This window comes from Lytechinus pictus, chromosome 10 (assembly GCF_037042905.1).
Source record: "Lytechinus pictus isolate F3 Inbred chromosome 10, Lp3.0, whole genome shotgun sequence".
Classification (NCBI taxonomy): Eukaryota; Metazoa; Echinodermata; class Echinoidea; order Temnopleuroida; family Toxopneustidae; genus Lytechinus; species Lytechinus pictus.
In genome coordinates, this window is record NC_087254.1 from 3,605,434 (window position 1) to 3,630,837 (window position 25,404).

At 38.2% G+C, this 25,404-nt stretch overlaps 1 protein-coding gene across 1 annotated transcript in view; it reads left to right on the plus strand.

Annotated features, from left to right (window-relative positions):
* Positions 1–25,404, plus strand: part of LOC129269620 (hyalin-like) — a 41,581-nt gene continuing 16,177 nt past the window's right edge. The window contains exons 1-22 of the mRNA XM_064105817.1: positions 1–10; positions 682–942; positions 1,409–1,657; positions 2,227–2,472; positions 4,469–4,717; positions 5,537–5,788; positions 6,169–6,408; positions 6,683–6,934; positions 7,470–7,706; positions 12,357–12,611; positions 13,761–14,009; positions 15,213–15,464; positions 15,850–16,095; positions 16,771–17,022; positions 17,539–17,730; positions 20,562–20,690; positions 21,433–21,552; positions 22,368–22,469; positions 23,000–23,119; positions 23,798–23,925; positions 24,280–24,508; positions 25,014–25,184. Of these exons, the coding sequence (XP_063961887.1) occupies positions 1–10; positions 682–942; positions 1,409–1,657; positions 2,227–2,472; positions 4,469–4,717; positions 5,537–5,788; positions 6,169–6,408; positions 6,683–6,934; positions 7,470–7,706; positions 12,357–12,611; positions 13,761–14,009; positions 15,213–15,464; positions 15,850–16,095; positions 16,771–17,022; positions 17,539–17,730; positions 20,562–20,690; positions 21,433–21,552; positions 22,368–22,469; positions 23,000–23,119; positions 23,798–23,925; positions 24,280–24,508; positions 25,014–25,184 (4,441 nt within the window). The remainder of the gene's footprint in view (positions 11–681; positions 943–1,408; positions 1,658–2,226; positions 2,473–4,468; positions 4,718–5,536; positions 5,789–6,168; positions 6,409–6,682; positions 6,935–7,469; positions 7,707–12,356; positions 12,612–13,760; positions 14,010–15,212; positions 15,465–15,849; positions 16,096–16,770; positions 17,023–17,538; positions 17,731–20,561; positions 20,691–21,432; positions 21,553–22,367; positions 22,470–22,999; positions 23,120–23,797; positions 23,926–24,279; positions 24,509–25,013; positions 25,185–25,404) is intronic.

Sequence of the window (25,404 nt, forward strand, 5' to 3'; positions counted from 1 at the left end):
ATGAATGAAGGTACATGACGGGGTCATGTAGCCATTAGCCATTTGTCACTATTCCAATCGAGGAATCGAATCCACCAGAGTAAAGAAAGAACGGAAATATCTTAAAGGGCATTATGAGCACATAATTCGAGTAACTGATGTTTTGAGTACCTAAAACAATTATAATTGTTGATCCTCTTCATTTGGGATTCTTCCATTGTATCCCGACGAAATTGGGAGGGATAAGATACCGATATAGATTATTCTTAAATAATAGCAGGGCCCGCTGGGAGAACAGTTCTCGGAACTAGAGTGGCTACCCTGGGTAAATATACCGTTATTATTATTGTTATTATTATAAATAGAACTTTAGCAACCACATCAGGAAATATCTGAACTCGTTTTGTACGACGTACACCTTCAAACAATGGTGTTAAGATAGTAAATATCTTTCTGAGACGTGTAGAACTTACATTTTCAAACCTGTCCAGATTAATATACCCTATGTGCGCCGAAGACAAATCATGATAGCTTAGAGTTCATGAAAATAGGAATGCGGTAGAAGAAATGTTAACATAGAGTACAATGCATAGGCTTCTTGATATAATGTCTTTTCAGTTGGTAGTTCTGGGTCAATATTCCTAAGGCAAAACAACTCCTTCATGGAGTACAGTACCAATTCATATCCCCCAATCATTTCAGATCTTCTTGATGGAATTTCTGCAACCATGGTCACTTCCGACTCAGTTCAACTGACATGGAACGTAGTGGGAACGGCAACGTCTTACGAAATTTCATTCATAAGTCAGGATACGACGACTGCAGAACTTAACACGTCTATCTCGGCGGGTCAGTCTATGGCCTTTGTTCAGAATCTACAACCTCAGACGCTGTACACCTTCTCTATTGTTGCTGTCATTGGGACAACACGAAATAATGTTGGTAGTGTGACTACTGCCACAGGTAGGATGTGACGATTGATCACATTTTTCGAATTGCTCCAAATATTTGTTTAACGAAAACATCGATGAAGCATTGGAATATCTGGCAAAAAATGTGAGTCTAAAATATCTGGGCCCTTTGGGATCTGTGACTGTTCAGGGCTTTTGGCTCACGAAATTGGTGGTAAACAGAATGGGCCTAAAACAAAGGACAATCTGAGAGCAGGCCATGGTTTTAAAATAAAAAAGGTCTGTCTATTCCATGTATGCGGAAAGATTCAAAGGATTTGACTTATATTTCTTACATATTCTGATTACAGTACGTCGATTTATTACTATGAATTTATCACCGTAACAATTTATTAACCGTCTTCACGGTGAATGATATCGACTCGAGTGGGCTACTAATATGAAAAATATGAAACTAATTGGTGAATATTTTAATCATGTAAAGATTCTTCTATCTTCCCTATAAATCAACCTCCAAGAAAACGCAAATGAACCACCCGTCTTGAGCAACTGCCCAAATGACACAACCGCCGTACTGCCAGATACATCATCGTTCGTGTCTGTGACGTGGACACCACCAACTGCAACAGATGATGATGGGACGCCAACAGTGTCTTCAACTCATCAACAAGGCAGTTTGTTTGAATATGGGCTAACATATGTTACATACACAGCTGTGGATACTGAGGCTCTCACTGCCAATTGCTCGTTCACTGTCAATGTGACAGGTACATGTACAAATAAAAGCCAAAATTATTTGCTTAATTCAGTCAGCATGAAAATGCCACGTTTAAGAACGAAAAACAATGGTGGCTGCATGGGAAAAACCTGGCAGAAAATAGTGGAAATATTGTGTTTAGGTTAGGCAAGAGTAAATGTACAATCAACGCTTCTTAACGTGAACATAAGCTTCTTTTCATGTTCATACAATCATCTTGCTTTCCCAAGGTTAGCATTAAAAAAAAGAGCAGCCATTTACCCTCGAAAGGCGTATGTAGCAAGCCATTTTCTAGTTTGAATCAGAATCGATAGGCCTTCTTGTAACTACATGTATGTTCAACATTGTAAACAGTGCTGCTATAAACATTATTTTCTTCTCACATCCGTGGTTATCTGAACAACCCCTTGATATGTTTTGAGATAATTTGCATAATTATTGCATAATTTGCAAATTATTCTACCCTAAACCAATTGAAGATTTTATTGATTTGAAATATACATTGATAGAAGAATATGACCATACATTTTTGGAATCATATATAATTATGATATATTATGTCTTTCCATCTTTGTGAAGATACAACACTTCCGGTTATCAACAATTGCCCAGGAAAAGTACCTGCCCTGTTAATACCAGGTGACAGTTTGGTTGAGGTGTTGTGGACTGTGCCAACGGAAGGAGACAATTCAGGATTCGTCACTTTGATGTCAACACACAGCCCTGGTGCAGCATTTCCTCTCGGAGACACACCAGTTACCTACACCGCTGTGGACGCAGCAGGGAATACCATGGCATGCATCTTCAACGTATCGGTAACCCCAGGTAGGAAGCACTCAAAACAAACGAGTCCGTATTTTTAGTCTCAATTCTAATCCAACCCCTTTGATGCCCTAAATGGATTAAAATGTAGTTAGTTAGCCCGAAATTAAGTTAGAGATTCGTATAGAGTTTGAAAAACAGATCCAAATGAGTCGTCATATCACATAAGTACTTGATTCAAGGAAGGATAATTTGAGTGATAGCTTCAAATGATAAAACAGGGTACACTCTAAAGAAATGAAGTGCTAATTTAGCACTTACGAACCTTTTATTGTGACTGCACTTCGGAGGGTTGATATATTGATGCAAATTTGATCTAGAAAATAAATCACTCCGAAGTGTAGACAATAAACAAGCTCTTTAACCACTTAATTACCACTTCATTTTTAGGGCGTAAGGGTAAAAATATAACATTTGCAGACAATCTCGCTTAAATTTCCAAGCAGTCCGGAAACAAGTGGTGTAAAAGGTGGTGCTGCACCATCCCGAGTTTGCTCAATCTCGATATTTTAGCCCGATCGGTCCTCTTCGCGATTAATCTCGAGGTTCAAGAAACCCTATCTCCACCATCGCAAGAAGAGCGATTCCTGCTCGAGCAAGGCATCGATGCATTATGGTCTGACGCCGTGAATAAATAGTCCCAAGTGCACCTGCACCTGCGAATTAGCATATAATTCGTAAAATAAGGCACTATTTTGGAAATAATCCCAAGTTGACTTGGGATTGCAATCTCGAGATTAATCCAGCGAACTAGCGCGATAATTGCGTCTCCATTACATATAATCTCGAGAATTTTCAGATCGGGATAATTTGCCGGATCAGAAATTGCGCGCTTATTTGAAAACTCGGGCTGGTGCTATGATTACTCGTTCAGGTGGATTAATTTTCTCGATTCTATTTTTTGAAGACCAAGCTATATATCTACAAAAAATTGTGATTTTTTGTCTCACCTGCATAGCAGAGTGAGACTATAGGCGCCGCTTTTCCGACGGCGACGGCGGCGGCGACGGCGGCGGCGGCGTCAACACCAAATCTTAACCTGAGGTCAAGTTTTTGAAATGACAGCATAACTTAGAAAGTATATGGACCTAGCTCATGAAACTTGGCCATAAGGTTAATCAAGTATTACTGAACATCCTGCCTGAGTTTCATGTCACATGACCAAGGTCAAAGGTCATTTAGGGTCAATGAACTTAGACCATGTTGGGGGAATCAACATCAAAATCTTAACCTAAGGTTAAGTTTTTGAAATGTCATCATAACTTAGAAAATATATGGACCTAGTTCATGAAACTTATACATAAGGTTAATCAAGTATCACTGAACATCCTGCATGAGTTTCACATCACATGACCAAGGTCAAAGGTCATTTAGGGTCAATGAACTTTGGCCGAATTGGGGGTATCTGTTGAATTACCATCATAACTTTGAAAGTTTATGGATCTGATTCATGAAACTTGGACATAATAGTAATCAAGTATTACTGAACATCCTGTGCAAGTTTCAGGTCACATGATCAAGGTCAAATGTCATTTAGGGTCAATGAACTTTGGCCAAATTGGGGTATTTGTTGAATTACAGCCATAAATTTGAAAGTGTGTTGGTCTAGTTCATAAAACTTGGACATAATAGTAATCAAGTATCACTGAACATCCTGTGCGAGTTTCAGGTCACATGATCAAGGTCAAAGGTCATGTAAGGTCAAAGAACTTTGGCCACGTTGGGGGTATTTGTTGAATTGCCATCATATCTCTATAAGTGTATTGGTCTAGTTCATAAAACGTGGAAATAAGAGTAACCAATTATCACTGAACATCTTGTGCGAGTTATAGTAGTTTTCAAAATCAGCACTGCTGCTATATTGAATCGCGTGATGCAGGTGAGACGGCCAGAGGCATTCCACTTGTTTTATTTTGGGATGGAGGCTAGGGTGACATACGAACTGCGTCTTTTAATCAAATGAAATGAATTACTCAATATCATACTTGTTTATCGCAAGATCCTAGCAATCAGCCGCCAGTTCTGTCCGATTGTCCGATGAACTTGGTAGTAGCTCTGCCTGCTGCCTCGCCCACTGTGAATGCATCATGGACCCCACCCAATGCTACGGACGACAATGATATCTCGCAGGTGTCTTCGACGCACCAACCAGGAAGTGCATTCGAGTTCGGATCAACAGCAGTCACCTACACTGCAACAGACTCCGAGAACCTTACGGATACATGCACTTTCACTGTAATGGTTGGAGGTAGGATGTAATTCATCAAAGATATATCAATCATATAGAGTATACTAAATAGGTTCATTATTGCGGATTGAAATAATCGCTAGAGGGTATTCATTTGTCTCGCAATCTACTATGGTCAACAAGGAAATTCGTGATCACTCTCGCAAAAAGTGTTCACTGGCTTTCTAGGAAATTCGTGATCACTCTCGCAAGCTAGTGAACACTTTTTGCGAGAGTGATCACGAATTTCCTAGAAAGCCAGTGAACACTTTTTGCGAGAGTGATCACGAATTTCCTTGTTGACCATAGTAGATTGCGAGACAAATGAATACCCTCTAGCGATCATATAGAGTATGTTGCATAAAATATTTATTTTTCAACGTGTCTAATGACGCACAAAAGAGATCAATTCGTGCATAGAGGATAGATTGAGAAGATCCTAGAATATTAAATGTAATTTTACTTTAACCTGGTCAATTTAATTGATTGAGTTTACTTTATAGTTGTAATGGTTCATTTTTTAAAAGCAGAAACATTTGCAAAGGTACCCTCCGTCCAATAAGCAACGTGTGAACATCGGTAGAGAACACCAACAAGGAAATGAAAATGAACACAAACATGTCAGCTCACTGAGCTCACTCAGCTACCTTTTCTTGTTAAAGGAAATGCAGGTTTTAGTTGGTACCATATTGTTGAAGTCTTTCATGTCACGTTATAATAATAAATAATAGCATCATGATTATGTCACGTTGTACGGAATGGGAATTCGTTTGGTATTTGAGTTGAAGAAATCAGATAGAACAAGCTAAAGAATTATCAGGCAATGTTGATTTTTTATAGATAACACTAATCCAGTGCTAGCTGACTGTCCAGTAGTAGAAAGTCCTGTAGCCCAAGAAGGGGAGACATCGGCTCGTGCATTCTGGAGTCCGCCGACAGCCACTGATAATTCTGGCATGGTGACCGTCAGCTCAAACTCTACTCCAGGAGACAGCTTCCCTATTGGATCTACTATTGTTGAGTACACGGCTACCGATGCAGCTGGCAACAACGTATCGTGTAATTTCACAATCGTTGTTAGAGCATATCCAGGTATTTATTATGAGGAACCGTTTTATAATTCTGATCACTTTTTTCATAATCACGGCTTAATTTGCCTCTCTTTATAATTTCAATGCAATCCCGGGATGGAAGGAAAATTACATACATATTCCCTAGGTTCCAGTTTAAAAAGAAATTGGTTAATTACCAATGTCCGAGATCATCCTTCAGCACTTTAAGTGAGATACATATGCATGTGGGTGATTTATCTGATGGTTTCCCAAAGGGAAACGAGGTAGATGGTCAATCAATCCCTGGAATATAAAAAGTAACACACTTCTGATTCTTATTACTTGCCTTTGTCATGTGAGTAAGTTAGTAAAAAGCTTGATGATCATGGAAGCCAACTTCTTCTTGTTCTCTTTAATCAGATGATCCTATTCGTCTTGTGGATTGTCCACTTGGAGTGAATGCCACCTTACCAATGTCCTCAAGTCAGGTAGCAGTGTCCTGGACACCACCTTCTGTAGCAGGTGGCAATGGACAGACATCACTGACATCTGACGCCCAACCAAATGATCCCTTCCGCTATGGTGAAACTCGCGTCACGTACACGGCTATAGATTCGGATAGTTTCACATCAAGTTGTTCTTTCATAGTAGATGTAACAGGTACTGTGCATGGAATGAATTTATATTACCATAATTCATGATACATAAAACTATTACCACTTCTCTTTATCTATGCACTGAACTGAAATGAGAGAAAATATTTGCGTAAATGCGAACCAGTATACACCCCTCAAAACTTAAGTGGTAAGAGGAAAAAAAACCAAGAAAAAAACAGGAAACAAAATTTCAAAATTAACAAAAACCCCACTGGTTTTCAAACATGCTTTAGAGAAAGATGAAAATTTTACATTTCTCTTCAATCTGTTTTTGATAGATGCCACTGACCCGATGATAAGTGGATGTCCACCTCAGGTTACTGGAGAGATTCCGCAAGGGAGTATCAATGTGTCTATCCCTTGGGTGCCCCCAACGGCAGCAGACAACTCTGGATCAGTGACGTTGACGTCTACAAGACTTCCGAACGACGTGTTCTCTGTAGGGACTTTTGAAGTAATTTACACTGTAACTGACGAAGCAGGGAATTCTGCTGACTGCATATTCCAGGTTGTTGTCACCCAAGCACCAGGTTTGTAGATACACATTCCATGAAAACCCGTCTATATGGATTTTAAAAATGAAAACATGAATGTATAGGAGATTTACAATGAATTCAGTCAAGAAAACAAACCCCAAGACCTTAACTGGAAAAACGGTTTCATAAATTATGTTGAACGAAAACGTTGTTAAGAATTACAAGAACTACCTGATAAAGAATAATTCTTTCTGGATAAATTCGTGTCTTTATAAACAATTGTCACTGACTATGTTATACTGATAGTGGCTAGTACCTATTTTCATATACACATCACTATTATCATATTTTTTTTGGTTATCAATACTGTTATTATTATCATTATTATCATTATTATTATTGTTATTACTATCACTATTATTATCATTATTAGTGGGGTGTTGCACTGTAGGGGTTTTATTTGGTTATTGGTCAGATCTTGGTTTTTTTATATAATAATGCAACATTTAATTTCGTGACAAAGAATCACTAATTAAATAAAGAAAGTAAAGCGTACTGACTGAAGAGCATTTTAAATTTCTGTTGGCAGGCGGCACACCTACTTCGATGTTCACCAGTTGTCCGTCTAATGTGACCGGAACATTACCATCAACCTCACCTCAGGTGGCAGTCGCCTGGGATGTTCCCATGGTCAATGGCACGGCAGCGGTCAGTTCTGACCATCAGTCAGGGGACATGTTTGGGTTTGGCCAAACAACAGTCACCTACGAGGCTCGAGACTCGGGTGTACTCGTGGATACATGTTCCTTTGTAGTTCAAATCACAGGTATTATAAATGTTCTGGACATATAACTCGTAAACGTAGACAGTTTTGCTCATCAAAGTTCGAGGCTTTCAGAGACGCGGGCGCATGGCAAGCCATTTACATAACGTTTTTTTTTTTGTTTAGTGATATCAAGGAGATGTCTCCAAGAATTGCCACGTTGAATGCACCGTACGCCACAGAAGCGAAATGAGGTCAATGTTGATGATTTTGTCTAGGGACTTTGATGTTGGATTTGATGGAGGATTTAATGGAAGAATTTCTTTGACAAATGTTGTGAGATGAAAGGAGTAGTGCTAACCTCCGTATAGGTGCTGGAATTGATAGCTAAATTCATGATGATATCAATATGACAGGAAAAAAGTGAATTGATGGCGATGGGTGAGGTGAGGTGTATTCATAATAGTAATGAAACTAATGATTATGGAGACAACGTTGGAGATCGTAGCAAACAATTCCTACCTTTTAATAGCCGTAAGATTATTCTTCATATGCTTTTTTTCTTTCATAGAAAGATTTTATTCAAAATCAAACAGGAAAGCAATTCAATTTACAGAAAAATCATGAAGCGAACATGTTTACAACAACCGTACATGTGTACTATTATTTAATGATAAAACAAAATTATGTTTTTGACTGAGAACCCTTTCATTCTTCATATGCTTCCTTTCGATGTAACAATTTTCAAGTTGTAATTTTTTCATTTCCATCATTAACATTATAAAACAAATACAAATCAAACATACATCTTATATATAAAAAATACAAATACAAATCAGATATGATTACAATATTTTTTTATAATGATTGCATATAAACTTCAAATAACAAAACATTTGTAAAGTAGTTTTAACAAAATCTCGTATGGAAATGAGGGAATCCACTAAAAAGCATTGCTTGTAGCTTGTAGAGCCTTGATCCCCTAAGAAAATATAAATCAAACAATGAAGAATTTGGCACTCATTCAGTTGTGTATAGAGAATACAATAAGTTATATTATCACCCGTATCAGACATCTGAGCTGGGGAGCGTTTCATCAACATTTTCATCCGACAAGTTGTCAGATCTGACATCTTTCTCTGATGTTGATTGGCTGAGAGGTACTGCTACTATGGTAACTGTCGGATAAAATGGGACTTGTCGGATAAAACGTCCGACAAGTCCTTTCATGAAACGCCCCCAGGTCATTTACAAAACCGTATTGTCCTACATTCTCTGAATATCGGGAAGGGTAGGTATATTGTTTGTATTTTCCTCGGTCTCAATGCGCATATTTACTTTGCATGCAGAGACGACGCAAAATTTCAACAATATATGTCATAATAAAGACAACACTGGATCCGAGCGCTTGCAAGTACGTCATAATGGTAAAGTGTAGAGCCTAGACCGATATTAACATGACACAATAGAACTCTATTTTTAAAAGAAATATCCCCATTATCATGATTTTTGCTCTAGATATCTGATTTGGATGATAATAAAAATATTGACTGGCTCTTCTTTCGGGGAACATCAAATATATTGCCCTTAAATGACCCATATTGCCCTCGTCTAAAGACTCGGGCCAATATGATTCTTTTGCTGGCAATATATTTGATGTTCCCCTCAAGGCCAGTCAATATTATATAATTATTAACCGTATCAGACATCTGAGCAGGGCAACTTTGAAACATTGTTGCCTGCGTAAGACTGGGATCAAATGGCCGGTCAATAAAATTCCAATTGTTTATCCACGGGCCCAATTTATTGCCCGCTCAGGAAAGTCAATGAGAAAATGCGTGGAAATGTAGCGTGCAATAAAAGGCAACGCTGACATCCAGGGGCGGTATTCTGAGGTCATTTTATCTTTAAAATATTTTATTTTATCTCTTAAAATGAAATTGGTATTCTGAGATGACATTTTATCTCTCAGATAAAATTTAAAATTTTATCTTGAGTAAATATTTTATCTTGCGTATCTATGATGATACGCAACAGAGCAGTGGCTGCGTAGACATACCCATCGCGTATCTGGCCATTGCAACGCGGGTGATGTGCTTGCGCCCAAGTTACTTTGAAGATAAAAATAAAATAAACTTAAAAGAGGGTAAGGGCTATTTTATCTCCACGACGTTGATTTCGTCAATATTTCTAGGTGAATTAACTCCAAATGTTGGCATGAAAATTAAGAACAATGATATATTCATTGAGAACATCACCTTAAAGTTATTCCTGTACAATCAGGAAGTATTTCATAAGACTTTTCTTGACTAATATTGTCTTTGAAATGATGCTTGAAAAGATGCGATATAGACATCGAAAAAAAGATGAGAGTATTGCCATTTTTGTTAAAAAGAAATCTCTGTAAAGACGCGCAGGCGTATAGTGCAAGCGTATTGAAGTCAATAAATTGACGCAATCTCACTCCTTCGCCACACCTCCTAGCGGAATGGATTTCCATTGGTTGAGTGATATGAGAGAGCTATAAAAGCGCGTTTCTAATTGGATATTGATTAAAAAATAGGTGTGTCTTACAGAGATAAAATGGAGATAAAATTGTTCTCAGAATACCAATTCGGAGAGATTTTAAGGGTATTTTATCTCACTGATTTTAACGGAGATAAAATATTTTATTTTATCTGAGATAAAATGGATCTCAGAATACCACCCCAGGTATTCTACGCGTTTTTGTACGCGCCCTTGAACCGCGCAGTGATATACGTCATAATGGTAATCAAGTTGAGACAACGCTGGATACTGCGTCTCTAGGCCAGGGACGCGTCATTTCAATTACGTCACAATGGTAAAGTCCAGAGGCCCAGTCTGCTCAACATGAGAAACTAGATTCTCATTCTAAAAATTTAAAATATATAAATTTTAACGATTTTTGCTCTTAACACTAGATGTCTGATTTGGTTAATAATAACAATATTGACTGGCCTGGGGGCGAAAGGACATATATCGCCCTCACTAAATTGATATCACCCTCGTCTACGACTCGGGCGATATAAATCTAGTTTGGGCGATATATGTCGTATCGCCCCGAGGCCAGTCAATATTGCTTTATTAAATAAAAGGAATAAAAATAAGCAAGAGAAGACAAAGACATAGACAAAGAATAGAGGGAGAGAGCAGAGGCGTACATCCTGGGGGGGGCAAACATATCGTTTTGCCCCCACCAATAATTCTGCATGTACAAAAAATAGAATAAGATTGTAATGTTACACAGAAATCAGCAGGCGAGATAGAGATACACAACTCGTTCTTTATTTAAAATCGTGCTCAAAATGTCCGCTTTTCAGATTGGAATATAAACATTTTCAGCTCGCGCTTCGTGCTCGCATCATTTCTGTAGCAAAAACCCATACTTTTCATGAAAAAATATAGGTAAATAGAATGTGCCGTTTTGAGTTCTAAACCTCAAAAGAACTCCCGCTTCGATTTGCAATAATCTTTTGTTGGATATATATATATTTTTTTTTATTGTTAAAAACGTCCATTAAATGAAATTTTTTTTCAGACCGAAATATAAACATTTTCAGCTCGCGCTTTGCGCTCGCATCTATTCTTTTTTTAGATACCCATCTTAATCATAGGTAGCAAAAAAAAATGCTTAGAATATCAAGCTTTCAGCTCAGAATATAAAACAAATTTCAGCGCGCTCTCGGCACTCGCATTATTTGTGTAGTGAGATATGTATCCTCCTCATGAGTTACTACAAACAGTCCTAAACAGGCACTTTTATCATGTTTCCAGGTCAGAATACTAAAACATTTCAGCTCGCGCTCGCATTAATTTGTTGGTGAGATATGTGTCTCTATCTCATGAGTCCTATATATATATATATATATATATATATATATATATATATATATAGACATATATGTGTTTGTGAGTTTGTTTTGTGTGATCGAGCACCTTTGGAAAGTTGATTCATGATTTTGCCCCCCCCCCCATCTGAAAAATGGATCGATGCCCCTGGGAGAGAGAAGGAATAAGGGAGAGCGAGAGAGGAAGAGACTGAGAGGGCAAAGGTAAGGAGGGAGAAACGGACAGACAGAGATAGAGACACACACACGCGGATGGATGTGTAGAGAGAAAGGGTGAGAATGAGAAGGGGGGGGGGGGACAAGAAGGAGAGTGCAAACGTGGATCAAAGAGAGTGTGACTTAATAGCGTGCTCAGATGACACTACAAATATACAAACTAACTAATCACTTTAATAAGACAGTAACAAAAATATTTTTAGTTTTCTCTTAAAGGAGTGGATGGAGGGGGCTTGTTTGTTGCATATCTTTATGGAGGGAATTCCAAAGTTTTGGGCCGGTGTAAATGAAATTATTTTGAGCAAACGAGTTCTTAGCATAGGTAGATGAAAATTATCGACAATCTCTATTATTGTCAGGAATAGCCTGTGAATGAAACTAGAGCTTGAGGGCACATTCTGAAAAAATACCGACTTACATTTATTGTAACTTTACCATTTAATATGAACATCACCATGGAAGTAGTGATCAGCCATCAATCAAAACAAGGTTTTGGTGATCAGTATTAAAGACAATGACAAAGTAAAGTTAATTGTATTAAATCTTCGTTTTAATATTAGTTTTATATTATTGTTCTTTCAACTACTGCTTCATGTCACAATGCTCTCCAACAATTTTTTCCCCCAAGACATGGTCCCACCGACAATCACGGGGTGTCCTGACAGCGCCATCGGGGTGGTTCCTCAAGGCAGTACCAATATAAGTGTCTACTGGATTTCACCCAAGACCGAAGATAACTCTGGACTGGTAAGCTTGTCATCGGACAGGGATCCTGGCGATATCTTTCCCGTCGGGTCGTTTCCTGTGGTATATACCTCCAGAGATATGGCCGGCAACTCTGTTTCCTCGTGCCGTTTCCTTGTAAACGTGACTATGTCGACAGGTATGTCTGATCATTCCTGATGCCCTAGAATGAATTGTTCAAATAGGAAACAAGAAAATATATTTATACTTTTACTATTTTAGTCTTAACATAACGCTGAGTGAATGCCCGGGGGGGGGGGGGGCACTTATATTGACGAGTGGATACCATGCGCGACCCAAAAAAAAAAACACGTAAAAAGGATGTCCTTTTCAAGATAGGGCACGTTACGTACGTAACGTGATAAGGGTGTCAAAAACACAAAAATAATGAAAAAAGGTATCTATTTCGCTAGGAAAGTTACGTACTTAGGGTCATATTTGTGGGGATGATAAAACAAAATTAAAATGTTTTATAAAGGATATCCTTTTTGCCCCAACACTACGTGTTTAGAGTCCGATTTGCGCGAGGTGTGGAAGGTGGGGTCGTACTTAACCAAATGATGTGTAAAGGTAAAACCAACGACTGAATTAGGACCCATGACATAACAATAAAATATGGTTGTACTTGTTTAGGGGTTCATTTCAGGGAATACTTGCCGAGAGTATCGTTTGGTTTCCAATACTTGTTAAGGGTAGGGTTATACACACCAATACTTGTTAAGGGGTGAATTTTCAGTGTATGGAAAATACGTGTTTAGGGTGCTTTTCGAGACCCCATGGTCGCGCATGGTATCCACTCGTGAATGGAAGCGCCCCCCCCCCCCCGGGAGTGAATGTTAAGGTTCGTATATTGCATACATGTATCTCACTCAAAGTACGTAAGAATGAATAGAAGACAAGGTCAAATAAAGGTAACAAACGCTGAAGAACAAAACGGCGTGAAACAAATTCTGTAACATTATATCAAACAATGCAAAGAGAGATACATGTAGTGACAAATGTTCACATAAAAATTGTTTTGAACGTTTGTGTGTGATTTTATACAAGCACTTAAGGCACGACTGATTATTGATTAAAGTAAACAAATAAGGTATACAAAAGAAACACATGTAAAGGTGAATTCAATTCATTTTGGGCATTCTTCGAGGTGGATATATGCGCATTAGAAATGTGGTTATTATTATTTATTTATTTTTTTTATTTGTAGAAAATATGATTCAAAAATATAATCAAAATTGTTCTTCAATAATTGGTGAATTATGCAGGAGTCCTCTCTTTTTGTGAACAGGGGAAATCAATGCAGGACCTGTACTGATGAACTGCCCATCTGATATGAGCATAAACTTGCCAGTCACTTCGTCTGAGGTAGCCGTGTCTTGGACTCCACCTACTGCAGACGATGACGCGAGCACCCCAATTGTGACGTCGGATATACAGCCAGGCAGTATGTTCGGATATGGCTCGACTCTGGTGACGTACACTGCTATAGACTCCCAGGGAGTTGAAGATACCTGTTCCTTTACTGTCCAAGTGCGGGGTGAGAATACATTTTCTTTCGCACATGGCATCGATACAACCAATCAGCTAATCTTATAAAACATATGGATACAGAGCATCGAAGTGTGACGTCAGTTGACATGGTGTCATGGCGGGCTGGTTCTTAACAGAGTCGCAGCTGACGATCGTCTGTACACAATTGTGTGACTTTGGCTCTTCTGAAAAATAGGTTGCAAGCGATCAAATTCCGATAGCACCCATTTTCTCCTATGAGAAACACAGGCTTTCATTTGGCAGGTTCATTTGTTTAGAACCAAGCCGCGGCATGAGACCATGGCAACTGACGTCATCGCTTTGGGACTCTATAGCAAACGCGATGCCGTACCTTTCATTAATAATACAAACAATGGGGTAGTCGTCACTGTGTCATGTTGAGTTACATAGAAGACAAAAATGAGATCGTGGGACATCTAACCAATCTATTGACATGTTACAATGGAAGTGGGTAATGTAATACAGGGCCCTCTGGAAGAATAACTAGGACCCAATGAACCGATGAAGCATGATTGGCTACACTTGGTGAATACGAGTTGTTATCTATCTTGTCATCGTTACGCATGGGGTGCGTTCTATATGCACAGGATCAATTCTCCATTCGCAATATTGTGGGCCCGTTTCCTAAAAATTACATTGAATCTTGAATATTGAATATATTGCACCCAAAAGTCTATATCATCAGCTGTCCGTGGTGGAAGCAGTGGGGACAATGTATGTGCATATGATCAAGTAAAAGAAGCGAGACCTGTGCATCAATGACAACTATCATGGTCTTCTGGTCCAAAGACCAGTCGGTAGGAACTTTATGCGTTCAAGGACTGGAACGTTCTCAAAGGTTCCAGAACGCTTAACAATATGATTCCATGAAACAAAACTAATGAACCAAATCGGTTCACCTTCCATGCATGTGGTAGCGATACCTATCATCGTCTCCTGAATTTCCATGCCATTTTTCAGAGAAAAGAATGTCAATAAATACCTCCGAAATACCTCCGTTGTCCTAGTGTGCGGACAATCCGCATTTTACACATCGCCTTATGTGCGTGCTCGACTAAATACTACAAAGGTATTTATCGTACTCGGGAACGTTCCCGCCCTTTTAAATGTAAATTCCCTTTAATATCATGCTTAGATTTTTTTACTTTGGACAGTCTTTTGAATTCCTTCGTTGTCATTCTTTCTACAGATCAGACCACCCCTTTCATCATGGATTGCCCTTCAAGTGCTAATGGGGTTCTTCCACTGGTAAGCTCTTCCGATGTTCCAGTATTCTGGACACCGCCGACTCACACAGACAATTCTGGAATGTCAACTTTGAGGTCGACTCATATACCAGGCTCGTTATTTCGCGAAGGCACCACTGAGGTTCTCTACACAGCTGTAGACGTTGCCGGTAATTCAGACGAGTGTCGATTTACTGTCACCGTGACGTCACCAGGTATTACCCCCTCCGATTACACTGAAATAATATTTGCCATTTACTCGTAAGTCATTGAGATACAATCACAGACGTAGAAATCAAAGTTCTGACATTTTGTATTAGAATTTACAAGAAGTTTCCCTTAAAGATTATCAAAACGAAAAATATTCCACTAGCAGTGAGAGTGCAATCCAATTACATGTACCTTATTTTAAGAATGAAAAATACAGTGTTGGTGTTATACAGCTATCAACGACAATGGATTCTTTAGAAAAGAAAGTGGTATCAGTTATACATGCTTTTAATAGAAAATAAAACACCTGGAATCTTATGGGCTTTTTAGGGGTATCTTTTGATAATAATTGAAGAATTTTATTTTTCATCTAATTTTTTTTTCAATTAGGAGTCGTAAATCCACCTCCGGTAATCTTGAATTGCCCTTCGCGTAGACTTGGCGTGTTGTCAGATTCAAGCAGTGTGGCTGTATCCTGGACTGAGCCGACTGCTACGGACGACACAGGAACGCCAACACTGACTTCAAACGTAAGTCCTGGTAGTGACTTCCGGTTTGGCATTGTGACAGTAACCTACACAGCAGAGGATGACGGGGGAGCTATAGCTACTTGCTCATTTAATGTTCAAGTAAAAGGTAAATCCTACAAATTCTTTCTAACCCTAACTAATATCAATGTGATATATTGCTTTAGAGTATCACAACTTTATTTAATCCATGATAAAAAATGAAATAAACTTGTTCAGACTTGACTGATTATCTAACTGTGACTGTTTTCCTGAAAATCAACTTATCATTTTTCAAGGACGAATAGTGGTGAGACTATAAAAAATGGTACGGGTACTCTCTTCAGATCAAAACTCAGATGAACACAGTTTAACTAACGATGCAACTCTTTGAAATTTAAAAAGACTGAACCACTCTAACGTAACCAATAAACGTTAGCTGATTCAATTGTCAGGGGCACCAGAAAGTTCTGGTTGGCTCAGTGACACTCTGAATTAATAAATTAGAGAGTTTTCGCTCAGCAACGTATGTAGGATTCAAGAAGAGAGTAAATGTAGAACAGCAAATGAGTCCTGGTGGAAATTTGCTGACTCAAAACAGAATTTTACTCCTTGGTTCTATACAAACTTCCATCAGCTTTTGAACGTACGATGAATCTAATTCGGGTCGTAGACCTACAGTATTGCCTTAATATAGGCTACCTAACGGATATTTACGACCCGAAAATAAGTTTCCCTGAAGAGGAAACTTATGATGATGTCAGCAAATAAATTTTGGCACATTCATATTTTTTGTTATGACCAGACGTGACAGCTCCAGCCATCACAGGTTGTCCGGCCAGTGCGTCAGCAACTCTGCTCCCTGGATCCACCTCTGTCAGTGTGACATGGACCCCACCAACTCAGACGGACAACTCGGATGTTTCCTCTTTAACTTCTACGCACGAACCAGGCTCCATGTTTTCTGCTGGTGATACCGAAGTCACCTACACTGCGATTGATGCTGCAGGAAACACGAATCAGTGTTCACTTGTCGTTACAGTCATTTTGCTCTCAGGCAAGTAACAAGCGTATTACCTGAATGCGTTTCAGGAAACAAATTGTCAGGTGGTTTACTTAATAGTTTCCTTTATAGAAACTATGCTTCTCATTAATCGAAAATCAAAGAAAATTGTCAGATCAAAAACTTTAATGTCGGATAACCAATGTTGATGAAATTCTCTCCAGGGGTCAACAGTTATTCATGTTTAATCTCATTTTCACCCTGTGGTCTTGTAAGAAGTTTGAGTTGAAGAGACATCAGCCTCGATGTATGATCATGATGATATTCTTAACGCAAATGATCTGATCAGAAATTAATCCATACATGTCACTTTTACGCAACAACCTTGGTCTACCAAAATAGTTATAATTTAACTATTTCAAAGATATAAACGATGTCATTACGCCCTTTCTTTTTTATTTTATTAAAATGAGATACATAACTGTATCGCATCACCACATACTAACTGTATTTTGTAAGACTATGAATCACTCACCTATAATGACACCCGCGTCCCAATCTGTATTTTAGATGTACGCTGCGTGACTCCTGCTGTCTCTACAAACCTGAACAGTGTTGGAGACCAGTGTAGCCAACCGGTGGAGATTACAGTCAACGCCCAGTGTAATTACCAATGTAATTCTGGATACAGCATCGTAGGGGATGCGACTCTATCATGTGGAATGGACGGCAGACTAGTCGGGACTTTCCCAACATGCCAAGGTATATAGTATACACCAAAAATACTGGGTGTTAAAACTAAAACCAGTTGGCGTCCCTAGAGGGAGAGATCCTGACGTGTTGGAATTACACCCTATAGATTAAACATAACACTAAAGGGTGTAAAAATAACCATCAAGGGTGTGATAATATCATCCATAGATGTTGAACTAACAACCATATATTCATCACCCGAGTAGTCTCAATAGAAGAAGGCGGGGTAAGTTGAGCAGGTTACACTTCGTAATTCCGAAGGTTCGTAATTCCGAAGGTTCTTTATTCCGAAGGTTCGTAATTCCGAAACACGTAAATTGCCTATACCTCGATGTTTGTTAATCCGAACATTTGTGGCGTAATTCCGAAGGTTCGTTAATCCGAAAAGGAAATGAGAGTCGTTATTCCGAAGGTTCGTTAGTCCGAAAACGAAATGAGGTTCGTAATTCCGAAGGTTCGTTAACCCGAAAACGAAATGAGGCTCATAATTCCGAAGGTTCGTTAGTCCGAAAACGAAATGAACAACGAACCTCATTTCGTTTTCGGATAAACGAACCTTCGGAACAACGAACCTTATTTCGCTTTCGGATTAACGAACCTTCGGAACATCGAACCTTATTTCGTTTTCGGATCGTCGAACCTTCGGAACAACGAACCTTATTTCGCTTTCGGATTAACGAACCTTCGGAACATCGAACCTTATTTCGTTTTCGGATCGTCGAACCTTCGGAACAACGAACCTTATTTCGCTTTCGGATTAACGAACCTTCGGAATATCCGAACCTTCGGAATAACGAAGCTTCGGAATTACGAATGTATACGAGTTGAGCATACATGTAGAGTGTAGGGGTAAGTTGAGCCACCAGCCCCCGGCCAATAATAAATGAGTCAGACATTGTGGTGGTGGTGGTGGTGTCATGTATTGATGACCCATTGCATAACCCAGTCCTAACCCCATCACATTGTTTTCAACTTTGAAACAATAAGTACTTTTTAGAGGGAAAAATACAAATTTTAGCCAAAAAAGTAAAAAAGGGTGTGAAATAATAATGTATACAAAACGAACAAATCTTAAAAAGTCATCGATATGCAGGCAGAAAGGAGCAAATTTACATGACTGTTCTTTTCCTTTTAGAGGATGTTAGTATTTATAGAGAATTAGCAAGTGATAAGACTTTAAATAAAAAAAAATGACATGCTGTTTCTCCCCCATACATTTTTACATAGTTTTTGTGGCTCAACTTACCCCAGAAGGTGGTACAACTTACCCCACAGATGGGGCAAGTTGAGCCATTTGACATCTCTTTTTTCAAGGGTGACGATGACTTACAGTGTGGGGGTAGAAAATTATTTCAGAAGAATTAAATTTTAAGGCAAGGTACTTACATGTATTTCTACAAGATTATTAATCATATCAATTCTAGCTTGCAAAAAGCAAAATGTGTCACAACTTACCCCACATTCCCCTATTGCGGTCTTCTACGTACAATATTCACCAACATCGTTTTTGCTCTTGTAGTTGTTTCAAATGCAGTGCGTCCCCGAAAAAATGAAAACGGGATTCCCATGTCTTTTTTCAAAGGCAAATGAAATATGATATCTGATTTACATAATCATATTATTTAATTATTCTTCTTTTTTTTGAGATACCTACAGTAATAAAAAGAAACACACTTCACGCATTACTGAGCAAGACGAGTTTTAAATTTTAATGTCAAAACCAGGCTGCGCAGAAAAATTGAACATGATTGGTTCGCGATATGACGACTATGCTTATTCGACGATTGGCTCATTAGCGTTTTTTATTCTTTGTCAAGATTCTCTCACTGATCCATGAAATGAGAGTGGATTCAGATTTGCACATGAGATTCTGCGCAAATCGTTTCCGATATGCCTCAATATTCATAGTTTATAATCTGCCATACGTGAACGATTTGATAAGCTGCTGGTTTCATATTAGAGATGAGATTCCATCGTTGCCATGAGTATCAAATTTACAGTTAAAACATTATAAACAATTATGAAATCTATCTCTGAAAACGGGTCTCCGTTTTTGTTGGTTGCACTGTACAAGAGAAATTACAAGGTGGAATGAATCAGTGCCGTACCTGGATAAATATTTATGAAGGGTAAACTTTTTTCTGACATAAGGCAAAACAATAAAAGTTATGAATAAAAACAAAAAAGACATCATGCCACCACCACTTGCTGAAACATATTTTTCTGCATAAAACTTTTGTTTACAAGCTCCCATCTCCCCCTCAAAAAAGGCGGAAAGACAAAGTTCATCGCAATTTTGTTTGTGGAATCTGTTGCCCTCAGGTACGCTTCTGGTTAAAAAAAAAATGTATTTGATGATGGACAAAAGAGTATATATATAATATAAAGCCACATAAAGGTGTGTAATCATTCCGATTCCGAAATATTCGACACAATATGTGGTCCAAGTATACTACCACGGTTAAAGAACGTACAGAGTGACTTAGCGTGTTCTTTGAGCCTTAGTCTGTGAAAAGGTTTTTGTGAATAATGACTTGATCTCTTTTCTCGTGTCCACCAATGTTATTGAAATAAAGCATTGATATGATCGCAATAATTATTACAATTATTAGTGTAATTCACAATTGGATATCACATTGCAAAGTGTTACAGATGCGATTCCCTTCGTTTATCCGCGTTATGGATCATACTGTTACTTAGAATTGAAGTTAAGAAGAAAAAAATAGTTTTGTGGCATTTTCTTGTTCGCTGTCATTATAATTTCCCGCGCAAGACTATAGAAAAAAGAACATGTTCACGGCTGATTTCTTGTCTAAATCAACCTCAACACTTTCCCACAGATACAAATGAGTGCAGTGCCAGTAACACACCTTGTGTCGATCCGAACAGTTTCTGTTTAAACACCATAGGATCGTTTACGTGCCAATGTAGCGATGGTTATCAGAGTTCTATGGACGGAAGCTGTCAGAGTAAGTTTATTGTATTTCCTCTTTCCTATAGCTATAGAACAAGTATAAACTTCAAAGTTAGCTACATTTCCATGGATCAGCTTTATCCCAGAAAGAAGATCTTGTGTTGTATCATCGATTTCGATATAATTGACAGATTAAAGATACATTGAAATACTGATGGTATTGGTTGTTACTCGCCAAAATATCTTCGTTAGGCTTAATGACATACCAGTCATACCAAACAGGGAAATGTTTATTAGAACATCAAAGTATTGATTAATTTAAACCATGCACATTCGGAAACTTGACAAGATCCATGGTTAGATTTGTAACAAATCCAAATTTGCTGGAAAGAGCACAGTGTCACATAGTGTGATCACAGCAGTGTGATCACACAGTGGACTATGTGAACATATCATTCACACTTTCAAAATTCTCACATTCAACAGTGTGATGATATTTTCACACTGTGGACACCTTGAGAGTTTGACTGTACACAGCGTGTCCACATGGTCAACCTTTTGAATATGTGATTCACAATGTTGAAATGCTCAAATTTAACAGTGTGAAGGTCATTTCACGTTGTGCCCCACACTGTGAACAAACTGTGGCACACACTGTGGGACGTTGCGTTCTTTCCAGTAGAGATGGACCATAAAGATCCTTCTTCATATTGACACAGCATGTTAATCACTACATAATAATGTCAAGAAGCAAACCATAATTTATATTCTTTCCAAATTGCAATGTCATTCTTCAGGAATTCAGGATGAAAGCTGCTCCACCATTTCTTGTCAGAATTCTGGTACCTGCATGGAAGGTACCAACGGCCCAGTCTGCCAGTGTGGTGATACATCAACTGGCCCTCTGTGCCAGATAGGTATGCATCACGAAACGATCGTAGAGGGCGTCACTACTTTGCAGTGACGCCCTCTACGTTCATTAGCATACATTACAAATAACCAAAAGGTCTGTCACTGAAATAGTACTGGCATTCACAGTTGCTCTGGTTAGGGATCTTCATCATGAATTGCCATCAGCGTTTTCACCTTAAGGCGTTTCCCCTTTTTACACGTTTGCACAATGACTGTTTGTCTTTGACACCTTGATGACACGTCCATCTCCACCCTCGGCATCTATCCTGCCTTGAGGTAGTACCACAAAGAGACGCTCTAAATATTTTCAATCAATTGTAACTTTTTGTACAAGGTTCATCATATACTTTCAGTAACGTCTGATTTTACAATAGAATGCATTGTTCATCTTGAACAGGGCCCTTATCTCACAATACTATCCACGCCATCCTTCATGGTCTGAATTTAAGCATTTTCCAGCACATCTACTTTGCTGTATTTATCATTTTGAAATGATATATTATCTGGTTTCTTTCTGAAGCAATCATTAAAATAACAAATTGTTTCATGAGCTCTATTGATTTAGTATTGTTATGAAGAATGTCCGAATACTGATAAGAGCAAAATATAAGAGGAACTCATACGTGATGTATAAAATGCTTGAATACGTAACTGAAGAAAGAAATGGTGACAAAAGGTAAGACAAAGAAAAAGAGAAAGCAAAATAACAAAAAATGGGGGAAAACAGAGGCTTGTTGCTACTTCAATGATAAGATGGTTTAGATTTATAACATTTTTCAAGTTGTATTTTATATTTTATTTTGTCCTTTTCCTCCTGCAGATTTGACGTGTGGGGCAACCACCTGTCATTCTTCGCAGGTATGCCTAAATGGACAATGTATATGCCCTGAAGAAACTCGCCTGGTCCAGGACCAATGTCAAGGTATAATATCAATGAGAATGTAATAATGATGATAATAATGATGAAAATAATAACAATAAATATAATGATAATAAAAATGATAACAATAATAGTCATAATAGTTATGATAATCAAAGCTATCGCAATGATATTAGTTATAAATATAATAGTACTAGTAGCAGTAGTAGTAGTATTAGAAGTAGAAGCAGTAGAAGTAGTAGTAGTAAGAATAAGTATGATCATGATGATATTCTTAACGCAAATGATCTGATCAGAAATTAATCCATACATGTCACTTTTACGCAACAACCTTGGTCTACCAAAAATGTTTTGGCATGCATTGCTGTTTAGAGTGATGTTGGACAGGCCTAGAATTTGAAATGTCGAGCGCTGTCTACACCGTCTAGATATGTACGCTACGTTAAACTTCTGACGAATATTATTTAAAGTCCGGTAAAAGTTAAAGTTTTCTTTTATTTATTTGATGTATATCAATATGCAATAGTATGAGAAAGTATGTTGATGTCACTTTTTTTTATATATTTAAACAGATGAATGTTCGGTCTCATGTAACCAGTTTACAGAAAGATGTGTTCAGACATTGAGTGGTTTAACGTGTTTATGCCGACCGAACAGGGATCGTAGCTTCTGGACGAATGCATGCATTGAAAGTAAGTTAGGCTCCTACAAGTTCTAATTGAAGTTCAATCTATGGACTTTAATTATAAAACTATGAAACATATATACAAATCGTAATTTAAGATATGATGACATAATGAAATTGTAAACTAAAATGAGACGAAAAAAATGGCGACATAGTGCAAGAAAAACATGACAAGAAGAACTTAATGTAGCTGCACGAATACACTAATACAATACAAATAGGCGCACACACACATACTCACCCAACCTCACCAAAGCATGTATAATATGTAGTGTTTAAAGGTCAAGTCCACCCCACAAAAATGTTGATTTGAATAAATAGAGAAATATCAAACCAACAAAATGCTGATTTTTTTTGGTCGAAGAATACACGCGTTTGAAATCGTTTCTACTGCTTATTTTGTTTTAATATGTTGATTTGGTTTACTGGCATGAACATTGCGTTGAAGATGTGAAATTGAAAGTTTTTATTTATGATGAACAATTTAAGTAGAAATTGCTAGTGAAAAGTTAGGCCTACTTATAAGTAAACGACTTATCAGTTATCAAAACACCGCAGTATGTACGGTGAAAAAATGTCAATTACTGTTATGGTAATTTAGATTTAGATTTGTCTTTATTTTCTAATGACATTGCTAAATGTGCTGTCAACTCACCTATCGATGCCTTCAATGATTTTTTCCCAGGACTGCAAATATTCATCATTAGTTTTGCAATAAATCGAATCGGGTTACAGCTCGTGGACTTCAACGATAATTATACAAACCCACAAAGCGAGGAATACATGACGGCAGCTTCTGCGGTACAAAATCTTGTGAGTCAAATTTTGCAGATTAATTTCAGTCTGAAATCGTTTCATCGTACTGTATATAGTTTAGAATCGACGAGATACATGTCCCTATACTTATCTTCTTAAGATAAAACTATATTTGATTAGAAAATTTGGGATAAACAACATTAAATAATCAAAAGACAGATAAACTGCTGAAATAAATTGTTGTGCTTCTGTTGTCCTTTCCTTGGTTCTGATTGGCTGAAAAGCACTGACTGTTAATATAATAACTGTCGGTGAATTGACATTGTCAGATGAAACGTCCGACAAACGTCCATACATGAGACGCTCCCTGATGAAATTCATTCACATTCCTAGCTCTTTGTTTTCTTTAAGTTGCCACGAATATTAGTCTCGCAAGGAGTTCGGGGTATCATCAACGTCGGGGTAGTCCGTTTCTTCCAAGGTAGTTTGATGACTGAGGTCAGTATTCCTGTCGGTGCCGATTTCGTGGGCGATGCCTCTACCATCAGCGACGCCATTACTGCCTACCTCAACAGCAATGACAATACCGTAAGCGATGGAACACACCAACTTGAAATACAGCCTCAAGTACAGGCACAGGGTAAGAAATATACCCCCCCCCTAAAAAAAACACACACACATATGTACACCCACACTTTTAGTTTCAGGATGTGGTCTGGTTTGGGAATGCGAAAGGGATTTTGATGAGATAATGAGCCACGTGAAATAAGTCTTATTTTCAGTTGATATTAATTGCAACTTGTATCAACGTGGTAGCATTGATCGTATTTAGGTTGCATGGTATTGCTATAGATTAGATGAATGAAGTCGAAACTACAGCATACAATTGATATGAGAGAACAGGTTAAAATGGCACAATAGTTTTCTCTTTCACCTCTCTGTGTGCTATCTTTTCCCCCTCTTCTTTCTGTATTACCTCACCGTTTGGGATCCCTATACTCTGAATCTGAATCGAATTACGTTCGTCAAAGCGTTCCCGACTGTATTCATTAAGAAAATCTAATTCAAACACCACCCCAAATAAAATGATTGATAGTCGGGGATCCCAAAATTATGCCGTCATTTACTGTTCAATCTGTCTCCAGAAATCACAATTACCAATGAATGTGCCGATGTCGCCACCAACGACTGTTCGAGTAATAGCACCTGCATCAATGACGTATCGGGAGTTGGATACACCTGTCAATGTCTCCAAGGGTTTGTGGATCTATATCCCACCGTCCTTCCAGGACGGCACTGTGTTCTTGTTGCAACCGGTAGGCCTAAGTTGTTTCTTAGTCGGGGACTTGACAACGAAAAATACTTCAGGGCCCCATTGTTCAAAGAGTTACGATTGATCCAATCAATCGTAACTATGGAAAGCCAGCAAAGTCAACATATGAAATGCATGTTTATTCAAATAATATTCTAGATATGAATCCATATCCATAAATTCATTGACTTCTTGACAATTTGGAGTGTTCTCGTTTGATTACA